This window comes from Peromyscus maniculatus, chromosome 2 (assembly GCF_049852395.1).
Source record: "Peromyscus maniculatus bairdii isolate BWxNUB_F1_BW_parent chromosome 2, HU_Pman_BW_mat_3.1, whole genome shotgun sequence".
Classification (NCBI taxonomy): domain Eukaryota; kingdom Metazoa; phylum Chordata; class Mammalia; order Rodentia; family Cricetidae; genus Peromyscus; species Peromyscus maniculatus.
Window position 1 is genome coordinate 136,705,798 of NC_134853.1, and position 24,899 is coordinate 136,730,696.

At 49.9% G+C, this 24,899-nt stretch overlaps 1 protein-coding gene across 5 annotated transcripts in view; it reads left to right on the forward strand.

The window, feature by feature from the left end:
• Positions 1 to 24,899, forward strand: part of Eri3 (ERI1 exoribonuclease family member 3) — a 134,350-nt gene that overhangs the window by 103,463 nt on the left and 5,988 nt on the right. For 4 of the 5 annotated variants that reach the window (XM_042271702.2, XM_076564893.1, XM_042271699.2 and 1 more), the window contains one exon: positions 3,268 to 3,367. The exons of the other annotated variant lie outside the window; for it this stretch is intronic. In XM_042271702.2, coding sequence (XP_042127636.1) covers positions 3,268 to 3,367 — 100 coding nt within the window. The remainder of the gene's footprint in view (positions 1 to 3,267; positions 3,368 to 24,899) is intronic. 5 annotated transcript variants of the gene reach the window in all.

Below are 24,899 nucleotides of genomic sequence, written 5' to 3' on the forward strand. Positions count from 1 at the left end.
CTCTGCTAGGTTGTTTACAGATGCAGTCTCTTTAGGAGAATAGCAGGATGGGCAGTCACTGGAGGGAGGGGCTGAGGCATGTGAGCACCTACACCAAGGTATGCAGATGTGACGTCCAGAGTACCCGGTGATGGGAACACAAGTTGCATTGCTCTAAGAGCCTCTTGTGTCTCTGTGTTGCCTGTGACTGCTAGCTGTGCCTGAGAAATTCCAAAATGACGGAGGTTGGTTTGGTTTTTGGTTTTTGGTTTTTTTTTTTTTTTTTTTTTGGTTTGGCTTTGGGGTGTGTGTGTGTGTATTTTGCGGGGGGGGGGGGGCGGGGGGTGCGGGGGGAAGTGTTGAAGTGCTGTGCCTAGACTGCTTCTGTGAGACTGGTAGCCATGTCAGAAGGTTAAGCTCTGGGGGAGATGTGCCAGTGTTCTCAGCAGGGGCAGCAGGAGGAATCCCAGGCTGAAGGAGAGCAGTTTTAATTAACCGTTTTTAATATCATTTTGGACTTTGGCTGGTATGTGAAGGCCCCGCTGGAAGCAGCATTTGTAAAAATTAAATCCCTCTTATTAGGAGCTTGGCAGACCCATGTGCACATGCAACCCCCTCCTCCTGGCCCATACCCCCTGAGGAAGTGCTGGATGAGGCCGTGTCTCAGCAACATTGGTTAGCATGCCTTATCTAGGACTGTGAGACTGTGCGGCATGACACCACAGCCACAGTGGAGACGCCAATCCATCTCACCCTTGCTCTGACAAGCTACACTGCCCTTCCTGAAAGGCATCCGTCAGGCGGGACCAGGCTGCAGCTTGCCTGCTACTTCTCTCCCGCCTGGGGCTCCAGCTTGCCCTGGTCCAGCCTGGCCCTCCATTCCCCCTTCTACACATCCTAGCCTGGGAAGATCTTGGGGAGTCATAATTACAGTAATAATCTAATCATGGTGACGTATGGGGCAAGCATCTAATGTTATCTGAAGTGGTCTTCCCGCTTAGCTGAGATAAGGCTCGGGATGACGTGCAGATAACGTTAAGATGCCCTGTCCCCGAGCCACAAGCAGAGTGGAGGGGCTGCCACAGCCCTGCCGCCCGCCGCTTTAAGCCGGGAAGCGGCAGCACCTGCTAATGCAAGTGTTTAATATTTGATGGGCTGGGATAAAGCAGGATCACCTTCGAATTGAATTGAGTGTCAGCCGAGAATCTATTACTGAAATTCGGGTGTGATTTGACAGCAAAGTAGACGATGTTATTCTTCACTAGTTACTGCAATCTTCTCCCCGACATCACTTAAATATTTTTTTCTTTGCTTGAGTAAACACACATTATCCTTCTTTTTTCCCCCTTCCTTCCCTTTTTCCTTTTTCAAGGGGGGAAAAAAAACCCATCCAGCTCGCCTTCTCCAGGCTGATAGAGTAGATTGTTATTTCTTTATTTGTCCTATTAAATGGAATTTCTGATCGTTTAATCCGGCCTTTGTAAGTGATTTTAAAGTACTTGAAAGGCAGCCGCCACTGCTCTCTGGCCCACTGCGCTCCAGCCTCAGCTGGCCATGCTCAGCAGTTCCCCCAGCTGTGCCCACCTACTGACTCTGTCCCCTATCTGCCTGCATCTTTTTGCTGCTGCGTGCATCCCTTGTTGCCCATCGTGGCTCTGCCAGCATGCTCTCTCCAAACCCATCCTTGAGTCCCACACTCAACCTCCGTTTGTGGCTGTAACTGTGACCTGGGAGAAGAAGGTAGAGAGACGTTGGCTGGCGTTGAGCTTTGGCTGCCCCTCTGTGGTCAAGGAAAATGGCTTTGGGAAGTGCTGAGCTTTAAATTGCATTGGCTCCTAGTCTTCTAGTGCCTGTGGGCTGGGTTCCTGAAGCTGAAAAGGAGAGAAACTGGCCCTCTGCCTGCCTAGCCCCTGGGCCCTGGCACAGATACATACTGACAGATCCCACACACACACACACACACACACACAGACACACACAGACATCTTGTTTCTGGCCCTGGGCTGGGTCTTCTCCTCTGTGGGAGCTGCTGGGCACAGAAGTAGGTGGGCACTGCAATGCGTATTAAGCATGGCTAGCACGTTTGGGTTCTCTCACCCGATCCACCTCACCCAGGTTTCAGCCCTGTTGCCACTGTCCCACATGCTGTCGCCTTCCTGCCATTAGAAGAAGGCCAGCTTAGTGCTTAGTGACTTCTGAAGTGAAGGGATGGATAGTTAAATGTTTAGTTTAGTTTTGATTTCAGGCCTGCTGGCAGAAGCCCAGGACGTTTTTTGGCAAACTAAGAAGAAAGAAATCCCCCTCAGCCACATTGTAGAGGTCTACCCCACATAGCTCAAAGTCACTCTCTTCTGGGCCTCAGTTTCCTCATCAGTGACATTAGGCCTGTCATGCCAGTGAGGAAAGATGCTGCTGGTCCTGTCCCCAGTGAGGGAAGGCAGATCCTGTCCTGCCATGTGTTCCCCACACATGGAAGTTGCTAGAGGCCAGATGGTGCGATAGAGGCTGGAGGGAGCCGTGGAGCTGCGGGGCCCCTGAACAGATCGATGCCCCCAGCACTTCCTTTCCCAACCCCAGGAAAACAATTAAGTACAGATCAATGGGTGGCCGCTTTGAATATGCATAAGTGAGCACTTGACCTTCAACAGAACACACACACACACACACACACACACACACACACACACACACACACACACCACCCTGTACTTCCCTCACTGATGCTTGAGTTGACCTGGTGACCTTACTTCCCTTTCATTGAGCTCTAACACAGCACTCACGACCTTCCACAGCCTTGTCTGTGCAGAATCAAAAGCAACTTGACTATAAGCATGTTACTGGCCAGTTCCTGTTTCATTTTTCCTGTTTGTGGAATGAAATTTGGAAATACTAATTTCCTGCATCCTATCAGAGAACAGTCTTTGTGACCAGTCATATCAAGGGAGGGAGCTCAGCACAGCTGTGGTGTTCCAGGATGGGAATCTGTGGAGGGGTGCATGGTGAAGGGATGCTCTGATGAGGGGAGGACCTTAACAAGCCAGACTTCTAGAGAAGAGCCCTGCAAGGGGCTCCCAGGAAGGATGGCAGATGCTGACTGGGAAGGCCCAGGAGAAGGAAGGGATTTTTATGGTGGGGAGAGCCTTGGTGGAAGGGGATGTGGTGAGGGACTCTAATGAGCTGGTATTACAAGTAGCTGAAGGGAAGAAGTGGGGACTGGGGAGACTTGGTGAGTGGGGTTTGCTCAGTGGCCAGGACCTCTGTTAACAACTCTTGCCTCCTGTCTTCCAGGCTTACAGCTTCGCCATGGGCTGCTGGCCCAAGAATGGACTACTAGACATGAACAAGGGTCTCAGCCTGCAACACATAGGCCGGCCCCACAGCGGCATTGGTCAGTCCCTCCACAAATCCCCCTGGCAGCTCTGTCAGTCCCCTGCCCGCATGCCTCAGTCCCCTGGCAAACAGAGGGTTTCCATGTCTCATTCAGTATCCAACCCTACGGAAGGTTCTCACCATTGGCTGGAGGGAGGAGGGTAGGGAGGGCAGATTGAGGATATTGTGGATTGGGGCAATTGGAAAGCACCTCTCAAAACGTTTGAGAGGAGACTGGAATATAGGCTTTGGGTAAGTCACAGGTGGCCTTAGATTCAAAGTACTGTCCCTTGTCCCCATTGCCTGCACCCCTAGTGAGCAGTGTCTTCAGGGATATGGGCATATGTCAGCTTACCCCCCCCATGGCACACACCCCCCCCCCCCCCCGTGGAGCTGGAGGAGGCTGTTTAATATTGTTTCAAGTCTGTGGCCACTAAACTGGACGATCAATGGGAGTTAAGGAGATGAATTATTTAAACCTCACCAGCTTTTAATTAGTCTAGGTCCTTCTGACCGATGACTTCGTCCACAGGGTATTGACTCCCCTGCAGGAGCAGCAGCCTCCACTGAGGAGAGCCTGGGTTGGGAGGGGCCACTTGGGGTAACAGGTGGGGTAACACTCGGGGATTTCTGCTTGAGAGAAACTGGAGTGGCTGCAATTCCACATAGTTGGTGGCTCTGTGAGCTTTGCTACATCAGTGTGAATATGTGTCTGTGTATGACATCTTGCCTGTATATCTGTGTGTCTGAGTATAAAGTGTCCATTCCTTGAACATGTCTGTTAGAAGAAGGTGTCTGCCTAACAATACATCCATGTTTATTTGAGGGCATGTGACTGATTATGGAAACAGCTACCCGTCTGTGTGTGTGTGTGTATCTGTAGAAGAAAGTCTCTTCCTGTGTCTCTTGTGTGTGTGTGTGTGTGTGTGTGTGTGTGAAGATGCTTCCAAGGAACACAGATGACCAGCTGTAGGCATTGTTCTAGGGGATGGAGCCAGATTGATGCTGGGTGGCATTATGACCTTATTAGAACTTGATTACTTTTGACAAGGTGTCATTTGTAGGGGCTAGAGACATCAGAATGGTAGAAGGTCCCAGCCACTCGCTACAAATTAGCCCCTCTACCCATTTCACATCTATCAGTGCCCAGTGGGTGCTGAGCATGCTGAGAAGGGTCAGAGCCTGGAATGCGTACTTGCTTGTTGTGCCACCAGGGAAGTTTCCCTGTTCTCAGTTGCCAAGGTAGCTTCTACTTCATCTACAGTGTAGTGATTCCTGGGATGCCCTTTATCAGTCCTAGGGACCAGGGGGAGAAGGAAGCCTGGGGCTCTGGGACACCCTGCCGTAACTGCTGTTCTTTCCTGGGATAAATCTTGAGGGATCAGCAGGAAATTTACTAGATAAAAACACTTGAGTTGGGATCCTTGAAGGATAAATACATTTTCTAGGTAGAAAAACAAAGAAGTAGTATTTAGGTAGGGAAACTGTGTGTACAAAGAAAGCCTAAAGATCTGAAAGCATATTAAGAAGATAGGTTTAGACATCTGCAAGTAGTTTCCTAAGACTGGAATAGAAAGTTTAGTTAAGTAAACAGCTAGAAGCAGAGCCTTGAGTGCTTGGTTAAAAGGTGATTCTTCCCTCTCTGAAAATAAGGTCTAGAGGGGATGTTGGAAGATAAAAGAATGCTGTGACCAGAACTCTGATTCAGGATTAGTGTAGCAGTTGGTGTTGTACTCTTAGTAGCCGCTCAATAAAATCTTGCGGATGGTGGATGAAAAGCTGGCAAGTAAATGAATCAGTGGAAGACTGATGGGAAAGGGAGAGGCCAAGTTTGGGAAAGGACCATTGAGAAGGCTTGCATTCGTTCAAGAGGGCTAGCAGCAGTGGAGTCTGGTGGGTGGGTGGGTGGAACAACAGAACTATGGGAAGGCATCCTCCACAGCCTTGAGCTAACTGTCCTGCTTCTGTCTGTCTGAACGAGGGTGTATCTGTGAGGAGAACAACACTCCCTCTCGCCACTCTTTGTTGCCTCCTGAGGCTCAGTGGTCCCTCCCTTGTCTCTTCTCCTGGGTTAGGACTCCTGAGGTGGCCTTTCCTTTAAAGAAGAACATTTTTTCTTCTCTCTGGCCCAGGGGGCAGCTCATGGCTCTGAGTAACAATGAAGCCAGAAATAGTTCTAGCTTTACTGTGCAGAACCCTGAGACCTCAGCTGAGGGGCAGTGCTGCCAGCCTCCTGGGGCAGTGGGAGGGGCCGATGAGCAGCCCAGGGAAAGGCCTGTCTAAGGCCCATCTCAAGGTAGATGCTCAGGAAGCTCCCTCTCCATGGCTTTGCCAATGTCAGAGGCTGCCAGGGCACGGGCCCTTCTTGGCACTTGGTCTCAGCAGTCTGAATGAGGAGGGCAGCCCTGCCAGCTCCTGGCTAGCTCTGAGGTGTGGGTGAGGGTGTTTGGAAGGGAGGGTGGATAGAGGGCATTAATTGGGCTGGGAGAGGCAGGGAGGGGAGGTGTGGGTTTTGAGCAGTGAGGTTAATGGCCCTCGCACCAAAGAGACAGCTTTAATGAGCTTCAGCTGGCGGTGCCCCGAGTTACTGTGCGTGCTAAAAGGGTCGCGCTGTAAGAGTTTGATGTGGACTGCTTCCCAGCCCTGGGGTCAGGGGTCAGCTCCTGTCACTGGCCACTCAGGCTGGTCCTCAGTGACATGGTGCTAATTAACTGTGTGAGGAGCTGCCAGGCTGGAGTAGGGAATGGTATGTATATTGTTGGGTGGGGGTGCGGCAGCATTGGGTGATGCTGGACAAGAATTGTGCAGATCCCACCACTTAGCCATCTCCAGGCTCTGATTGGTTCTCCCACAGTGCCATGATGATGTGACATTGATGATGGGGAGTTGCTCAGAGTGCAAGGAGGCAGGCTTGCTAGAGGGGTGGTGGTGTAGGAAGAGGACGGGGAGAGAGGGTGGGTGGGAGGAAGGCCAGTGAAGTTGTGTATCCTGAGGTGTTGAGGGGAAGGATGTGGTCTGACTTGAGCTTTGAGAGTGGTCTGCTGGTTTGTGTGGGAAGGACTGATGGAGAGTCTGCGGGGCAGGGAGGCCAAAAGAAAGGCCATCACAGAAAGGTCGTTGAGAGCCAGGGCAGCGCTGAGAATGGGGCAGGCACCGGGGGAAACTTCGGTTTAGCCATTAACTGCTTACCTTGTATCTGCTTGTGACGAGAATTGTGACAGGGCCACAGGTGAGTTGGTATAAATTCAGGCTTGGTTCCTGGTACCCACAGAAATTTCAGGTAGACTTTTGGGCTTGGCTGGAGACTGAAGGAGGTGACAGTTAAGGGGTGGCTGAGGGAGGGTCCAGAGATGCCAGGGCATTGGGCAGAAGGGCTCTGGAGGTTTGTGAGCAAGACATCTTAGCAGAGTAGAGGTGGGTTTGGCCTTGGAAGCCTGGTGTATAAGGTAGGCTACACGGCAGAGCTGCTAATGTAGATCTGCCAGCTTCCAAGGCTCTGTGGCTCTGTCAGGAACTCCAGTTAGCTTGTCTCCAAGACAGGACGGCCTCACAGCTACTTTCACTTCATCCGAGGGCCAGCAAAGTGTTCCTACTGTTTTACATAAACTAATTTCATTGTCATAACAGTCACATGAAGGGAGGCATCACTTTCCCTTCTTAGAGAAGAGACGCTCAGTGGAATGACTTGCTTAAGGTCCCACAGCAGTTGAACTAAGGAGCTAGGATTAAATAAATACCAAAGACACAGCCTAGCTTCTCAATCCCTGCGCCCTGCCACTGCTGTGCTTTTTAATGTTGAACTTCGTTACTGCTTTAACTTAAAAAAACAAAACAAAATCTGGGTTCTGGAACTCAAACTCAGATCCTCATGCTTGAGAGAAAGCACCTCAGCCACTGAAATAATCTCTTCCGCCCTTTCCCTAGTTTCCTTAAGGTCACGTGACCTTTAGAGGCTTTTACAAAGCTTGGGCAGCAACAGCTGAAGGAAGGAAGGCAGGTACCGCGGTCTGTCAGTCCTGTTGAAACCACTTTGCCCTGAAGCTAGGGCACTGCACCTGCTGACCTCTGGCCTCCTCTGGCCCTGGAAGTTCTTACTCTAATTGCAGTTTGCTCTCTACCTCCTGGCCCAGGGAATCCCACCCATCTTCCAGGCCCTCACATTAGGAATATACAGAAGATTTTCCTGGTAAGATTTGTAGTAGGCAGTAACTGGGTCCTTTAGGCTAAGGATGCAACTCAGTGGTAGAGCACTTGCCTAGCATGAGCAAGGCCCTGGGTTCAATCTGTAGCAACACACACAGCAGCACACACACACACACACACACACAAAGCCTGAGTCCTCCATACTGGGCTCTGCAGCAAACCTGGGTTCCTTCCCTTCTTTTCTTTCTGAAATCTGCACAGCAAATATCAGTCAAAACCGCTATTGCGACAGTCCACAGACTGCTGGTTGCCGCTGACTGGGAGAATAACTGCAACAGTCCCTGATAGCCAGCTGGGTGGTCCTGCCCTGTGATCTTAGCCCCTCCGCTCCGAGACCGACCGGGGAGGGTCCTGCTGAGGCCCGTGGCACAGGTAGCATGGCCAGAGACCAAATGGACTCTCAGGAGCTTGCTGCCCAGCAGTTTGGCAAGAGCTGAGTTGGCAGGTGGTAGCAAGGGGGAGGGGGTGCCCCTCTGTGGGGGGAAGTACTAGCCTGTGGTCTCCCCCACATGAGTGGGGTGTCTATCAGAGTCCAGTCAGAATGCATTAGCTCTGTGGCATGGATCTCATTAGTGCCCGTGAGAGGTGTCACTGCAGGAGAATCGTAGGCTCAGGGAGACGCTTGTACCAAAAGGAAGAAAGGACAGTGACAGCCTTTTCTCTGCCGCCAAGCTCACTGGGCCTCCCGCCCTCCTCCTCGTGGGGAGGGGGGTGCTGGCTAATGAGCTCAGCTGCAGTACAGCTTTGGCTTCCCCTCCTTGAAGTTTCCCAGGTCTCTCTGAAGACCTCAGGCCCGGGATTAGCACACAGGGACACCAGCCCCTCCTCTTGCCCAGCAGGGAGTTCCTTCTGATCACCTAGCTCTACCATAGGAAGGGAAAGGGGGAGAGGCTAAGGTGGGGGAGGGGTGTTGCACCCCTGAGAATGCTCACATCCCTCTGCATCTCTTAGCAGTGACCATGTTCCCTCTCCAGAGGACTCTTGCTTCCAAGAGCTGCAGTCTTTGCCTCCCTTTCTACCATATCTGCCCTGGCAGTGTTCTTCTCGCTATCCTGAGCCCTCATGAGACGGGAAAATTTAAGGACTGTGACACGGGAGTCACAGTGCATGTTCGGGCCCAACATGCACACAGCTTTCTGGCCGAGCTAGAGGGCAAAAGCCCAGTATCTAGGCTCCAGATGACCTAAGGCCCCTGTAGATTCTGATGTCCCTCTTCTCATCTGTCCTCAAACATGCCTCACTGCTGCCACCATTGCTGTTTTGGTTCTGGCCACCTTTACTGCTGGGAGGGCCAGCTTTGTGTTCAGACTAAAACAGAACCAGAGTGTCTTTCTCTTGCCCCTCTCCTTTCTGGTGTGGCCTTGAGAAAGTGAAGATCCAGAAAGTGGGTGGCTATGAGGGATCGTAATCCAGGTGCCAACAGGGTCTACACTTCCTACTGGATGGTCTCTGGGAGTGAGGGGTACTGGCAATTTCCTCCTTGAACAAGACCCTCTCAGGGGAGCCCCTAGGGATGTATGCATGTTGGAACTGGTTCTTGCTACTGGGTCAGGCTGTAGTCTTCAATGACAGTCCCAGACAGAAAAATAGATAGAGGGCTGAGTTGATGGATGGAAGGAGGTTCTAGTCTGTGCACATATGTGTTCCGTGTGGGTGATGCAGTGAAAGTACAATCTTTGTTCCCTACCTTCTTAGCCCCAGGCTAGCGTGGCCTCCCCTTGTCTCTCTCTGTATCTCCTGTCAGACCATCGCAGAGGTAAATGACAAAGAAATCAGAAAGACAGATCAATGCTGGCCAAATTAGCACTTGCAGATAGACTGTGTGGGGATGTCAGCGCCCTGACCCCTGGTGATCTTGCAGCCTTCACTGCTGATATTATGCAAATTGCATCCATCTGGCAGGACCTGTGCGTGCTTGCTGCTCCTACTCAGAAGAGTAATGGGCTGGGGGTGGGCGGGAATGTTGGAGCAAGAGTCAGTGGAGTGCCTGTGTTTGTGAGAGCATGTGTGTGTGAGTGTGGTGCCCACCAAGCACTGGGCGGTGATTGAGTGATTGACAGGGCAGATAAGGGGCTGCATTGGATTCCTTTGGGCTAGGGGATTAGGAACAGCTACAGATGGGAGATAACTGGACTTCATTGCAGTTTATTCTCCTCCTTATCCCCTCTCCCCACCTTCACTCCCTGAAAAACACAATCTCTGGAGTTTGTGTTTTTCATCAATATTTGCAAGTCATTACCACTGGTTTAAGGTGAGAGACAATGTCAGGGCCCCAGAGCAGACAATCCCCTCTCCAAGTCCTGAATGGGTCCTGCACCCTGAGAATTAATCTTAAGAGCATCTTACACACCGCCCCTCCAACCCTTAGTACTCAGGTGACAACCCCATTCCTCATGACTTGCCTCATCTGACCCAGGACCATAAGGCATTCCTTAAGCTGAGACCCTGCCCCTCACCTTGGAGTTACTGTGTGACATCCCTGCTCCCACATTTAGGCTACATCCTAGGTGCCTCTGGGTGCCTTGGCATTAGCTAGGTACCCTCAGACAGCTTTCACCTTGCTGCAGAAATATTTGTGAGGAAACTGAGTCTCAAAAAGGTTGTCTCTCGCCTCAGGCTGCCTAACAAGAAAACAGGAAAGCTAGAATTTAAACCCAGACCTCACCTCCAGACGCTGGCACCACCCCTCATCAACACTGCGTGTATTGCCACAGCTGGAGTCACTGAACTAACCATCATGGGGAGTGGGCAGAGGAGTTCCTTCAGCTCCCACATAGACTCAGGCCTGGTCTCTGACCCTCTGCCAACCTCCTCTTTCCCATTGCAGGCTAAGAGGATAAAGGCCAAATGGGTCCTGTCCATGGGGACTGTGCTGAGACAGTGGGCTAGTGCAAGAAGGACACACGGGAAGAATGTCCCCAGCAAGCGAGCCAGTCCAGGAGCCCACGGATGGGGGCTGATGCATCTTGGGCCCGCTAGGGTATAGCTCTTACAGAGGCCCCTCCAAAATTGGATCCCTGCTGTACCCTCCCACCAGGCAGGGTTGGGAGCTAGGAGTGCTGGGGACATGTCCGAGGACATGTGTGCAAGGGGAACTTGTCCTAATGAGGAGAACATGGCTGCTAGTTAGGCAAGGGGCGGGCAGGAGCTGCAGAGCTGATTGAAGGCAGGGGCAGGGGTCAGACAATTAGGCCCAGATCCGGCTGTTTGATGTGAGTTCTGAGGCCTCAAAGCCTCCCTTCAGCCGGCTCCCTCCTCTCCCTCCTCTCCCTCCTCTTTCCTTTCTTCTTCTGCCCAAAGGCAGGCAGGATGGAAACGCTTACACTCACTGTTACTATATTAAACCCTGTGTCAGGCCAGCAGGGCCCCAGGACTCCTGCCCACAGGGGGCACTCTAAGCCCCCAGGAGGCTCCCTGAACCTTAGAGGGAGCATGTGGCCAGAGGCCAAGCCTAGGCCAATGGAGCCCTGGAGTAGAAAAGCCTCTCTCCCGGTCAGGAGAGTAAATGGGGCTGCCCAGTGGGAAATGGGCTCTCGTCTGTTAAGGCCATGTCCTGTGCCAGCTTTTGCCCATCGTCATCTACAGCCACTTAAGTTACTTCTGTCCTGTTCTGGGGCTGGGGGTGAGAACATGGTTCACCTATACACAAATGTGGTCACACACATCTAAGCAGTCACTCCAGAACCTTCATGGGTAAGATAAAGACACATAGAGTCTAACAGTACTGTCATCCTGACAACCCAAAAGCAGAGCCTCCTCTACCTCAGTTGTCATGGCCACACATGCCACCACAAGGCTCCATGCTTTAGTCATGCCCACAGGGTCTCTTGCACAGAGCCCTAGGAGCCAAGTCTCACCCCCAGGATAATTGGAAACAGCAGTTGGATGGGGAGGGGGGGCGGATAACCAGGCTTTTCCAGTTCCCCACTCCTAGGAAATAAAGAGACCAGGTACTGACCACAGAGAAGAAGCCAGATTGTGGGGGCCAGTGGAGAAAGGGAGGGTGGGAGCAGAGATAAATGTTAGCTCATTTCGTCCGTAATTAGTTACTCCCTCATCCCCGCGTTGTAATTGTGAACAAGCTGTAATGTTTAATTAGTCTGTAAATGAAACCCCAATTTCATAATGGTCTGGCTGACAGGGCTAAGTGAGCAGAGGAGTAGCGGAGGAGAGCCAAGAGAGGGCCTAGAGTTGGGGGTGGGTGCAGTGGGATCACCTCTTTTCTGCCCCAGTCTGTCCTGTGGGAGGAGGCTGTGGGAGTGAGGACTGCCCCGTGCACACACATGGTCTTCAGTCTCTCCCTGTCCGTCTTATTCTTACCAAGGAATGGGACAGAGGAAGGCTCCCTCATAACCTTCTGTTTGCCTCCCTTCCGGTCTCTACTGCAGTGGCTCTCAACCTGTAGGTTGTGACCCCTCATGGGGTTGCATATCAGATATTTACATTATGATTTATAACAGTAGCAAAACTACAATTATGAAGTAGCATTGAAGATAATTTTATGGTTTCGGGTCACCACAGCATGAGGAATTGAATTAAAGGGTCAGAGCATTAGGAAGGTAGAGAACCACTGCTTTGGTGGGCTACACAATCCCAGCCCAACCTGGGGACTTAGTTGGGGAAGCTGACTCAGGGTGACCCCAATCTTGTGACCCTAGCAAGGATCATGCTCACCACTAGATTAGACCTCCCTGTCCTCCCCAATCTTGCTAAGGAACCTGTGCTTAGCACCTAGAACCTCAAGATCTAGTCTTGCACACCCAAGAAAACCAGTATTGGTTTGGGCTTCTCCCCTTCCAGTTCACTGCCAGGCAGAATCCAGCATCCATACTGTGCTGACCCCTGGCCAGACCTGTTTTGGAGGTGTCCTCACTGCAGCCTGTGGTGAGCTGGAGCTGCCGCAGGGGGGAGCCCCAGGCCCCACTGCTGCCTCATTGGTCTCTCTCCCCATCTCCCCCACAACATCCTTACCACTGCATATGCCCCCGCCCGCCTGCCACAGCCATAAATCTCAATTTACGAGGGCAGCCCTGGTGGGGGAGGGAGGCAGCTCTGCTAATGACGGTTCCTCAGTCGGATTTTTCATGTTGCACAGTCATAAATTTTTAAGAACAGCATGGGCAGCACGTTAGCAAGTTATCGAAGCTGCCTCCAAGCTGGCTGCCTAGCTCTGAGAGCAGAGATAGGCAACGCAGAGCAAAGGAGGCATTTGCAGCTGGGGTGACCATAGCCATGGACTGAGTCTGAAGGTGGCAAAGGAGGCTAGCCAAGCACCAGGCTAGGGCTAGTATGGGCCCTCCAACAGATCAGGGTAAGCCAGCACAGTGAGATCCAAGGAGCTCAGGGTGGGGTCCGGAGTGTGCCGACACAGACCATGCATGGCATTCGGAGCTGCTGATGGATGCCTCTGCTCCAGGACTTGACACCATGATGTACGGGGAGCCCGGAGACATATGGATTTTCCAAGTGGCCACTTTGAATAGAATTAGAAACCCTGAGCATGTGCACAGTGAGGCCCATGCATTCACACAGCTGTGTTTGCTTCATAAGCCAGGGGCTTTTAGCATTGTTCTCGGGGAGCTAGGGCCCTTGATCATCCAGAGAGATCCCTAGAGAAATGTCCACAGAGACGGTGTATCTCATATGTTGAAGAATGGGCCAACCCCATTCTGGTTGAGGCTTGTTTTTTTTCCAGGTTGAGTGGTCCTGGGCAAGTCATTCTTGCCATCAGAACTTGTGTTTGTTCCTCCTTGGGGTTGATAATGACACCCTGTTCTCAGGCTTACTGAGACTAAGTACTGTGAATCCATGAGGTGTCTGCCCCTTCCCTAGTTAGATTTATACAAAGGTTTCTGAGGGAAGTGTCTGGGGAAAGGTCCTTGCAGGAGATGGCTGGCTTTCACTTTGTTCCGTTCATTCAGAAAACATTTACCAGTGCTTTCTGAACACTGGGTCCACACCAAACTGAGCCTCAGAGACAAGAGTAGTTCTCTCTGAGAGGTAAGGTAAGCATTTTGGGCTGAGTCTCTGGTGTTCTTTTCCGTGCCTGGGACCTCCCCAGGGTTAAAGGACCACATTCAGTCCATCAGTGGGGACTCCCAGCCATCAAGGAGCTGACAGGTGTACATAAGCTACTTCACAAGGAGCAGGCCGTGCTCACCTGTGTTCCCGATGTGTGTACAGTTGAAGTTTAGTGATCCCGACAGCTTCCAGGGTGCACAAGCAGCCGCCAGTAGAACATCAAAGCCTTGGGAGCAGTGGGCCTCATACCACAGACGGCGTTAAGAGACCACAAGCACGAAGTCAGGAATCAAGCTGTTGAAATCAGCCCAGGTGTTGTGAATGGGTGTTGATATCAGGGTGTTAGTAGTGAGCATCCTGTTTGGGATTACTCTGGTGATCCAGCAGGATCCAGGCTGACCGTGTGCATGGAAGGACCTCCACATACTCTGCTGACTCTTAGCTGTGTACCTGCTGACCTTTCTTACTGCTACACTCCAGACCTTCCCCTACACCTGTCTACTTCACCTGAGTGGTTTTTCTAACCTATGCTTTATTTCCCTGAGCTCTACACTGCACCCTCTTGGCCTAATTGACTGCTGGCCATCCTTCAGAGCTCGGTTTGGAGTTTCTTCCTCGAGGGAAGCCTTCCTTAACTCCAAGACTTGGCCAGGTCCCCTTCTCCCCCATACACTTTTCCACAGCACCCTGCGCTCGCTCTTTCCAGCATTTAATCACCATTATAATTAAGAGTCACTGGCTCAGAAGTTGTTGGATGCCTCTTTCCCACTAGACCAGAAGTTCCCTGAGGGCAAGAGCTAGTGTTTTCATCTTGTATCCCCAAAGCATAGCACGGAGCACCTGACAAGGGTATGCAGATAATAAATAAAATGTGCTGTTTTGAATTGAGTTAAATGGAGTTGAGATGGCCCTGGCCCACCCCTGGGTGCTAGCATAAGCAGAGGTGGCTAGGGAAGTGCCTGGAGCTGAGGTGATTCCCATTAGTCCTCATGATTAATTCACAGCCACACTGTGATGGAGTGGGCTTGTCCCCAGTCAGCGCCTCCACTGGGGCCCACCTGTTAGCGACAAACAAACAAAGGGGATAAATAATGCATTGGGAGCCGAGCCAGGCGAGGCATCGTATTGAAATTAATAAGGATTAGCTGAGCAGCTTGAGGATAAAATATTTAGCAGGTGGGACTGGGCTTAGGGAGGCCAGCCCTTCTCCCCAGTGTCCCTAGGCACAGCTAAGCTGTTCTCTAGGGCATCATTGCCTAGGATTGGGGACCCCCAGCACCACCACTCCCACTCTGCTGATGAGGTCCTTCTAGATAAGTCTCCTGGCATAGTCTTGGGGAAACCAGGCTGCTAGGAAGGAACAGAGGCAGACAAGAGGCAGCACCTCCAGCACATTAGAAGCTAGAAACAAGGACTATGGCTGACACTCAGCCTTGGCATGTAGAGGCTTTGGATGGTAGATGTGAGGCAGAGAAGTTCATCTGCGATCATGGGCACATGCCTTCCCTGCTTCCTTTTCCAGCCCTTCCTAACCATCTTTCCAGTCAACTCTACCCATCTTCTTTTTTTTTTTTTTTTTTTTTTTTTTTAAAGATTTATTTATTTATTATGTATACAGCATGTATGCATGCCTGCAGGCCAGAAGAGGGCATTAGATCTTGTTACAGATGGTTGTGAGCCACCATGTGGTTGCTGGGAATTGAACTCAGGACCTCTGGAAGAACAGTCAGTGCTCTTAACCATTGAGCCATCTCTCCAGCCTCTACCCATCTTCTTGAGGGGCCTCTATGAAAATAACCCCTTAAGTGGTATATTATCTAGCAGGAGGTGACAGAAGCAATCATGATAAGGGGACTCATCTAGGTATTGTGAGAACATACAGAAAAGGTCCTTACACAGATGTGAGGATAACCCATCGGGAAATGATCAGACCTGAGTCCCAGCAATGAGCAGCATGCCGGATGAGAAGTTGGTTTCTAGACAGAGAAGAAGATGTAAAAGGGGCTGTACCACACAAGAAAGAAGAGATGAAGTAAACAGGGCTAGACCCCCAAAACTGTAAAGGAATTTTGATGCTCTCCTAGGAATAACAACGGGGGGGGGGGGGGGACGACACAACAGCCATCTGAGGAACTGGTAGTTGCTTTCAAGGTTTCATATAGGCCAGCCCTTGAATTTATGACTTCCTTCCACTTCCCAAATGCTGGGGTTACATCTGGGCACCACCATGCCTGACCTTCATTCTTGTTTTGTTTTGTTTTGTTTGGGGTGAGTGGATTGAGACAGGGTCTTCATAGAGAACTCTGGCTGTCGTAGAACTTGCTCTGTAAGACAAGGCTGGCCTTGAACTCACAGAGATCCACCTGCCTCTGCCTCCCGAGTGCTGGGATTAAAGGTGTGTGCCACCATACCAGGCTATGACCTTCATTCTTAATTGTTTTCGGTTGGGTAGTTGTTTTTTGGAGATAGGATCTCATTCTGTAGCCCTGGCTGGCCTGGAACTCCCTATGCAGCCACCTTTAATTCTGATCTTTCCGCCTCCACCTCATGTGTTTGGGGACTTGAGATGTGAGCCACCACCTGGTTCACTCCATGCCCAGATGCTCCTGTGTGCTAGGCAAACACTCCACTGCACTGCATCCAGGCTCCTTGTAGGCAGCATGTTTCCCTTCCCTAGCTTTCTTCCTGGTGACCTCTGGAAACACAGTGCAGATGTCAGCAGTAGCAGTAGCGTTGGCCCTGTGCTCTTAACAAAGGCCCTGTTTGACCGTGGTTCCCATTATCTCCTTTTCTACTCCAGGATCATTGAAGGGGTTCAAGATGGAGTGGAATTACCAGAGTCGTGGTTTAAAAATACACCGTTGTAGAAAGAATGGCAGCAGTGTGGCTTTTACCTTGGTGAGGGATGGTAGTAAGAATGTAGGCCTAGAGATTATTGGAAAATGGACAACTCGGGCTCCTAGGGTGGATGAGGTAGATAATTCTGCTTAAGGAGAGAAAAGGAGAGAGGGTCAGTGACAGCTCTGAGCAGCACACCTGAGAAGTGTTGAGAAGATGGGGTGCTCACAGGAGCCAGTAGGATGGCATAGAAAGAAGTGGTGACGTCACCAAAGCCACAGCCAGAGAGTGAGTGTGAGTCAAACAGGAAGGCTGGAGAGAGAAGGTAGCTCGGCAGTTAAAGCACGGTCTGCCCTTTTAGAAGACCTCGGTTCAGTTCCTAGAACCCATATGACAGTACATACCCACCTGTAAGTGCAGCTCCAGGGCATCCAATGCCCTCTTCTGGCTTCCATGGGCACCAGGTACACAAGTGATGCACAGAGATATAGACAAAAACACATAAAAAATAAAATTTTAACTCAAACTTAAGAAGCCCCACCCCTGCTGGGCAACCCTGACCATTAGAGAAGACAGCTTTGGTAAAAATAGGTTGTAAGGTGGGAGATAGGAAAAGGAGACCTCAAGCATCAGGCAGGAGTCTGTGGTCTACCTCTTTTTTTTTTTTTTTAAGATTTATTTATTTATTATGTATACAGAAGAGGGCACCAGATCTCATTACAGATGGTTGTGAGCCACCATGTAGTTGCTGGGAATTGAACTCAGGACCTCTGGAAGAGTAGTCGGTGCTCTTAACCTCTGTGCCATCTCTCCAGCCCCTGTGGTCTGCCTCTTAAAGGGGCCAGAGTGTGGGTACCAGCCAACTGAGAGAGGCCATTGAATGGAGGCTGGCTCCCAGCTGGGAGCTTGGATGAAAGAGTCAGGACTGGAGAACACTAGGGCTGTATCCAAGGGTAAGGGCACTCAAGTCCAGGCCTCTGGGAAGTGTATATGCTGGATTAGACCCCAGATCCCAGGTGAGGTGGACAAATCAGCTTCAGGAGGGATTAGCGGGTTTAGTGCCCTCTTGTGACAGACACAAATAGATCAAGTATCTGCCCATTTGGGCATGAAAGCTGGGGTACTAGACTGGTAGATTGAGATTTGTGAGGAGGGTGGGAGCTTGTTGACCTGAGGGCTAAAGAGAAGGCTCACACTGGACAGTAGTCTTGGGATTGCCTGGGTAGTTCATATATACCTCAGGGACTGGTGAGGATCTCATGGTGACACTTGTCTGTAAGGTTGTGCTTTTCTCCGTTTGCACACAGCCAAGAAGTAGCCTAGAGAAGCAGCTAGGCTTCTTCCAGGCCAGGATAGCCAAAAGAAAGGGCGTCAGAGTTGAGGATATTGACAAGAAGTCTTGGACCATGTCCAAGTTGTAAAGGTAGATGCCCATTATGTTGCTGGGACAGAAAGTACCTGGTACACATGTGGAATCAATCCCCCCTTCATCTTCAGACTAGCTGGAACCTTCTGAAACTAGGACATCAACATGTACTGTTTGGTTGTCTGTCAGATTGTCTGTCTGTTTTGAAATGGGATCCTACTTTGTAGACTCAGTCTCCCAAGAGCTGTGCTACCATGCCTGGCTGAAGTCTACTTTTTTAGTTTCTGATTCAGCTAGGCATGGTCATGTCTCTGAGCTCTGCCAGTGTAATAAAAATATAGTTTGTGGGGGCTCTAGGATGATACTTAAAGGGAAGCCGTCTAGGGAAGGATGCTGTTGTTGTCTTTCTGGAGTCTTCCTCCTCTTGTCTTGAACATGGCATGGTAGAACTCTAGTCTGGGGAGAGTAGAGCAGAAAAGAGGAGGAAGCCTGAGTCTCGGTAGACTGGAGCCAGGGGGTTTCTGGTCAGCTGACACGGTAAAACCACAGAGGCAATTCTTCTCTCGGTTGGATTTTTACTTTCTTACCTTCTGTTTCCACAAGGGTTTCAGTCAAAGCTAGAGTCCCCTGGCCTTTTTAGTAGCATGTCCTGTGTCCTAAGATCAGGAAGAAACAATCCCATTAGGTGTTTCAAGAGCACATAGGGGTTCCAGCCTAAAGTAGCAGTGTCTTTGCTGTCACCTCCATGCATAGTGCGTTCCTCTGCCATTGTTTTCCTGCCTTTCTACTTCATATCAGTTAGTGTCGTAATTATTTTTCTCATTGCTCTGAAAAAAGAGCTGCCAAGATCAAGTTGGCATTTGTTTCCTTTAGTGCTTTGAAAGACATCATTCTGTCGCTCAGGCTGGCCTTGAGACCACAGCAGTCCTCCTGTCTCAGCCTCTCAAGTGCTACCATACGTGGCAAGAAAGAACCGTTGGTTTGGGCCCATACTTTGAGGATACCCTACACCATCGCTGGGAAGGCGTGGTAGCAAGAGCACGGGACAGCTGGTCACACCACACCTCTGGTTGGGAAGCAGGCATGGATGCTAGTGCTCAGGTGGCTTGCTTTCCTCCCTTTTTACTCTGTAGGGGACCCCAGCTCATGGGATGGTGCTGCCCACATTCAGGGTGGGTCTTCCCTTCTCAGTTAAACTTTTTTGGAAACATTGTATGCCCAGAGGTATATCGTCTAGATGATTCCAAATCCAGTCAAGTTGACAATGAAGAGTAATTATGTCTGTATGCTTTCAGCTGCAAGGAAAAGATAGGTCATGGGTTATCTGTTTTAAAACATATTTAGGGGGGGCTAGAAAGTACTGGCTGCTCTTCCAGAGGTCCTGAGTTCATTTCCCAGCAACCACATGGTGGCTCACAACCAGCTCTAATGGAACCTGATGCCCTCTTCTGTCATGCAGGCATTCATGCAAATAGAACACTCATGTATACATAAAATGCATAAGTAAGTCCATTTTTAAAAAGATTTAGTAATAAGGGGGATTTATCATGTAACAAAAGGAATCTAGAGGTAACCGTCAGGCTGACTGATCCAGCCTCCCAGGATTGTCCTCAGAGATCCAAAAATGTTTCCATTTTTTGTTCTACATTCAGCATAGTCTTTCCCGCTAACTCCCCTCTATGCTGAGTGGTGGCGTCTGCAATCCAGACAGTGTATGCCAAGATCTTCCTTCATGCTTCTCGTCATCAGTGTGAAATTTTCATTGAAGGCCTTCCAGTAAACTTACCTCTGTGTCTAACCTAGTGGCTGGCAAGGATCATAAGATCACCAAATTAGCTCTAGTCATGTGTTATTGGTTCTGCCAGCATTAGGGAGCGGTATGGCACAGTGATGCATAGATCGGAGGCCCAGGAGAGATGATGCACACAGAAATGGTAGAGATGTAAATGGTTCCAGGTTCCAGGTCAGTGAAAGAAAATGGGTATACGGTGGTTAGTCTAGGGACATCTGAATTGTGTCAAAGGTAAGAACAGTGGGATATTTCCAAGGTTAAGTTTGTCACTATAGAAATGGGTAGTAAAAAGGCACAACAGAGAAATGTACTGAGGCCAATGAATGGAGAGTCTGACATCACAATTTCTCAGGTCAAGATGGAGGCTGGGCAGCAGACCTCTAAGGAAGGAGGTGGCCAGAGATGGAGCGACAGTACTCACTCACAGGAAGGCTCCAGCTAGGCCGTTATACGTGTCCGGACCTGGGACTCTAGGCTGATGTCTAGGGTAGTGTAAGTCACCTAACTATTCAGTATATCAGTGCCTCCATTTCGGAAAGAACATGTTCTGGGTCTTCAAGGCTCCTCTTGAAGTGATGAAATGCTGACCTTTTTCTATTAGAGCTGTTGAAGGTTCCAAAGACTGATCCATGTGCAGTCCTTAGGAATAGGACCTTTGTTGTGAAGGTTGGGTCTGCTCAGCTCTTCTGGACTGCCAACTCTTTCCCTCAGACCTCAGCTTGGCCATGGGAACTAGGACACTCTTGCCACTTTAGCTAGAGCAGTCCCAGCCACCCAGCCTCTCCACCCGGGCTGGGAATGGGTCGGGGAGGCCCATCTGTTGTAATGGCCAGAGCAGCACCCTGTTACTACAGCGTATTTCACTTTTAATTCTGACATATAATGTAATGATCTTTTTTAAGGCCCGATGATATTATCTGCCTGACTAGATTATTGAGTCTTCATCATCTCCAGATAAATTTACGGCCAGGACGAGGCTCAGGATTTATCATCAGTCAATAGAGCTCGATACTCTAACAAGGCGTGTAATAAGATATACATATTTAATGATCCAAGGGGAGGAGCACTAATGGGAGCCCAGACTGAGTGATCCGGGGGCTGGACTGGGGCTCTGCCTTAGGGCTGCTATGACTGGGGACACGGATGTATTCTTTGGCCCTGTGGTTCCCAACTTTAGTCTTTCCTAGGACTGCGTGCCTCGTTTCTGAGCCCCTGAGAGTAGGCAAGCAGAGACGGGAACAGCACCTGAGCCAGGGCCTGGACTTCTCCAACACTTAGTATCCCCCACACACACACCACCACCACCCCACACACTTATCCCCCAGGGGATTCTCAGCTAGGGTGTTCTCAGACCCGCCGGCTCAGGTCCCTGAACGACAGGGAGGGCCCACAAGGGAGGGAGTGCCGGGGCTCCATGCCCAGGCCATGCTGATGGTGACGGATGGTTTTTCATTATAGCCTCTCAGGTCCTGCCCGCGCCCTGTGTGGAAATTCTATTTATTCCCTAATTTGTAAAAATTCCCTCTTTATCTGATCCCAATCAGGGCGGGGTAATTGGCTCTCTGGGGCAGCGGCTGGGGTCCTTGATGAAGAGCTATGTGGATGTACCCAGCCAGGCCCCCACCCGGCCTGCCACCAGGGCCCACAATTAATAATGATTTGCAAATGGCAGACAAGCAATAACACAGAAAGATGTGGCGTCCGTGCTGCCTCTTCATTTCCTCCCCTCACAGATATAAATGGCCACCGAACAAAAACCCAGCACTATAAATTCTGGAATTAGTTATTCACCGGGACAAATGGGGGCTGAAGCCTACAGCCCACTCTCCACCCTTGCACTTGCTTCCCCTAACGCCGGCTCTGTTTTCAGGTCTTCCTCCTTAGCCGCAAACACAGTTATCGGCTTCCTCTCACCTCTCTGGTGACCCCTTCTTGTGTGGCCTAGACTTGGAAGTAATCATTTGATCTAGACCTGCCACCTCCTCACAGAGACCACAGCCAGCAAGTGGGGTCCAGCTTCCCCTCCTCTCACTGACCTCTCTGGCTGCTTGACCTGGCTTCTGTCCCCAATCTGCATTGGGTTTGAATGAGCTGATATGTCTTGCCAGGCCTGGGAGTCTGGATCAGAGTTGGTCAGATCATACTTGTCTTCTTTGGCATTTGGGATCAATCCAGTCATTTGCTTGGCCAAGTCTGAGTTGGGCTCGTGACAGCCAAACTCAGTGTAAGTGACTGCGGATGATCTGTGCTTACTGGTCAGGCATCTCTGGGAGGTTGGCAGAGGTATTTCCGGGCACCATGCCCTCTCGGCCAGGCACATCCTCCCCCCGCCCCCTGAGTGGCTGTGAGCTGGCGGGTAATGGGCGTGTAATGGCCTCATTTCCATGCCCGGCCTCCAGGAGCGGCGGTAAGTGTTTGATTGCCTTAATTTCCAAACACATCATTATCCTAGCTTTACCAGCGCTTAATAAACACTTTATGAGGATTTTTTTAAAAACATCTTCGGTCCGCATACTTCTCTGAAGTGATAAACTCTAATTAAGTCTAATATTTAAAAATATGGTAATGGTGAGTTGTTTGAATAAGTGGACTGCATTTCTGTAATTTCATTATTACGTAAAACACGCTAATTATTTGGAGCACGCTTATTACAGAGAGAGAAATCGCCTGCTAATCAAGATGAAATTGCCTTTTCCCTTATTGTAGAGCCACCGTCATCCTTCACCATCAGCCCTGTGGCACCTCCAGGCACCTCTGTGGGTGGAGGGGGAGACGGGGAGGGGCTGAAAGAAGGGGTCACTTTAGAGTCGGGCCATAAGGACCCTACCTAGGGGAGGGTTGGAAGCTGTCAGAGTGCTGAGTGGAAGGAGAAGGAGTAGATGTCTGGAAAGAGTGTCATGCCGGCCAAGGTGGCCGTGAATAGGGGCGGGGCACAGGAGCCTGTGTAGGCCAAGGCTGGTCCTAGGGATGTAGAATGAGTATCAGGATATCCATTTAAGAATAACAATATTATAGGAGTTAGAATAACTGATAACTAACACAGACACTATTGTTAAACACTTCACAGGTAGTTCATTGCATCTTTTAAATAACCCTTTGAGAGAAGAAGTTGCTATAATTATTCTTCCCATTTTAGACAGGAAACCAAAAATAGAAAAGGTAAAGTTTGGGAACTTGGCTTAAGTTCAGTCATTAAGTAGCTGGGTTTGGATCATAGTCAGACTCTGAGGATAGATAGGCCTCTCTACTGTTTGAATTCTGAATTCCCTGCCCCCCCCCCAGCTACCCTATGGTGCTGGATGCTGGGCTGGCCCCATCGTAGAGTTGCCAAACCCAGTGAATACAAATTAGAGAGCCAGGCATGGAGTGCATGCTTTAATCCCAGCACTCAGGAGGCAGAGGCAGGTGGATTCTCTGAGTTCAAGGCCAGCCTGGGCTACAGAGTGAGTTCCAGGACAGCTAAAACTGTCTCAACATGTAGAGGAGCTGTCAGATTTGAACTTGAGCTGACAAGTAGATTTCAGTGCATGTGCCATGTTGGGCTGGAACAACATCAGTCTGGCTGGCCTTTCATACTGGCCTAGGGTTAACCCACAGCACTTTTGCTCAGGACATTATTGCTGCTGGATGTCCGGACAGATGTGGGCACAAGGCCAGTGAGATTCTAGAATGTCAGTGCTCAGAGTTCTTCTTGCGGTCTCCTCTTTCTCATGCACAGGTCCTGCTCCTTGCAGTTTGCCCCCTGCCCATCCCTGCGCCTCAGTTTTGCTGGCCTCTGCTCCATGGGCTCAGGCCCCATCCTTCACCAGTCTCTGGAGATTACCAGACAGGGTGAAGACAGGCCACTGATGCTACACTGGTGGCCTTGGCATCTGTCTGCATGCCCCTTTGACCACACTGCCTCTTAGCCTCATTAATAACATCAGCAGTTTCCCACACTGATTCCCCAACTTCATTTACCCATTGGTCATTTTATGATTATTCTCTTTACTGGTTCCCACATTATACAGATATGATAGAGTTATTTCAGAAGGCACAGAAAGAGAAGACAGTTTAGTCCACGTTGATAGGGCAATGGGTTCTGCATCAGAAAAATAATAAAACTAGAGCTATTTCTTACCACACACAAAGCGTAATTCCAGAGAGATTAAACAGCTAAGTAGGAAATATAGCTAATCAGGGGTGATGGTGTACGCCTTTAGTCCTAGCACTCAGGAAGTAGAGGTAGGCAGATCTCTGTAAGTACAAGGCCAGCCTGGTCTACATATTGAAACCCTGCTTCAAAAAACCCAAGTAATAGACTAGAGAGATGGCTCAGCTGTTAAAAGTCCTGACTGCTCCTCCAAAGGACCTGGGTTCAGTTCCCAGCACACACAACTGTCTGTAACTTCAGACCCAGGGGAGTCCTCTGGCCTTCACAAGCACTGCATGCATGTGGTACGTAGACATACATGAAGGCAAAATACCCATATACATAAAATAAAAATAAATCTTAAAAAAACAAGTAATAATAATAAAATATAGCTGAAAATATCAGGTAACTTTGTATTGTAGGTTCTGTAGGGGAGGTATACATGTATGAGCTTGATATTGAGTGTATCAGTCATTCTCCACCTTATTATTTGAAACGGGGTCTCACCAAACCCTGAACTCTCCCAGTTCAGCTAGACTGGCTGGCCAGCAAGCCCCAAGGATCCTCTCATCTCTGCCTCTCTCTTGCTGGAATCGCAGGCATGGACTAGCATGCCTGGCTTTTATATAGGTACCCAGGATTATCAACTGAGCCATCTCTTCAGCCCTTTGTTTTTTACCGATAGGATAGAGAAGTGTTTCTCAAACCAGACAGTAAGCCTTGAAATCCTAATAAAATGCCTTATAATTTTAAATGACCCACAAGACTCCTACTTACTTCATCCAAACCTAAATTCATCACTGCCCCCAAATCCACCTTCTCTGAGATTACTTACCTCAGTGAGTGGCACTGACTCCTGTATTCACTTCTCTCCCAGTCTTCTGGAGGCTTACCTCTTTTCAACAGACGTTTTATTTGTGTATGCCCACATTTGCACACTCATGAAAGCTTACCTCTTTTCTTTTCTTTCTTTTTTTTTTTTTTTTTTTGGTTTTTTTCGAGACAGGGTTTCTCTGTGTAGCTTTGCGCCTGTCCTGGAACTCGCTTTGGAGACCAGGCTGGCCTCGAACTCACAGAGATCCGCCTGCCTCTGCCTCCCGAGTGCTGGGATTAAAGGCGTGCGCCACCACTGCCCGGCCGCTTACCTCTTTTCAACAGACATTTTATTTGTGTATGCCCACATTTGCACACGCATGAAA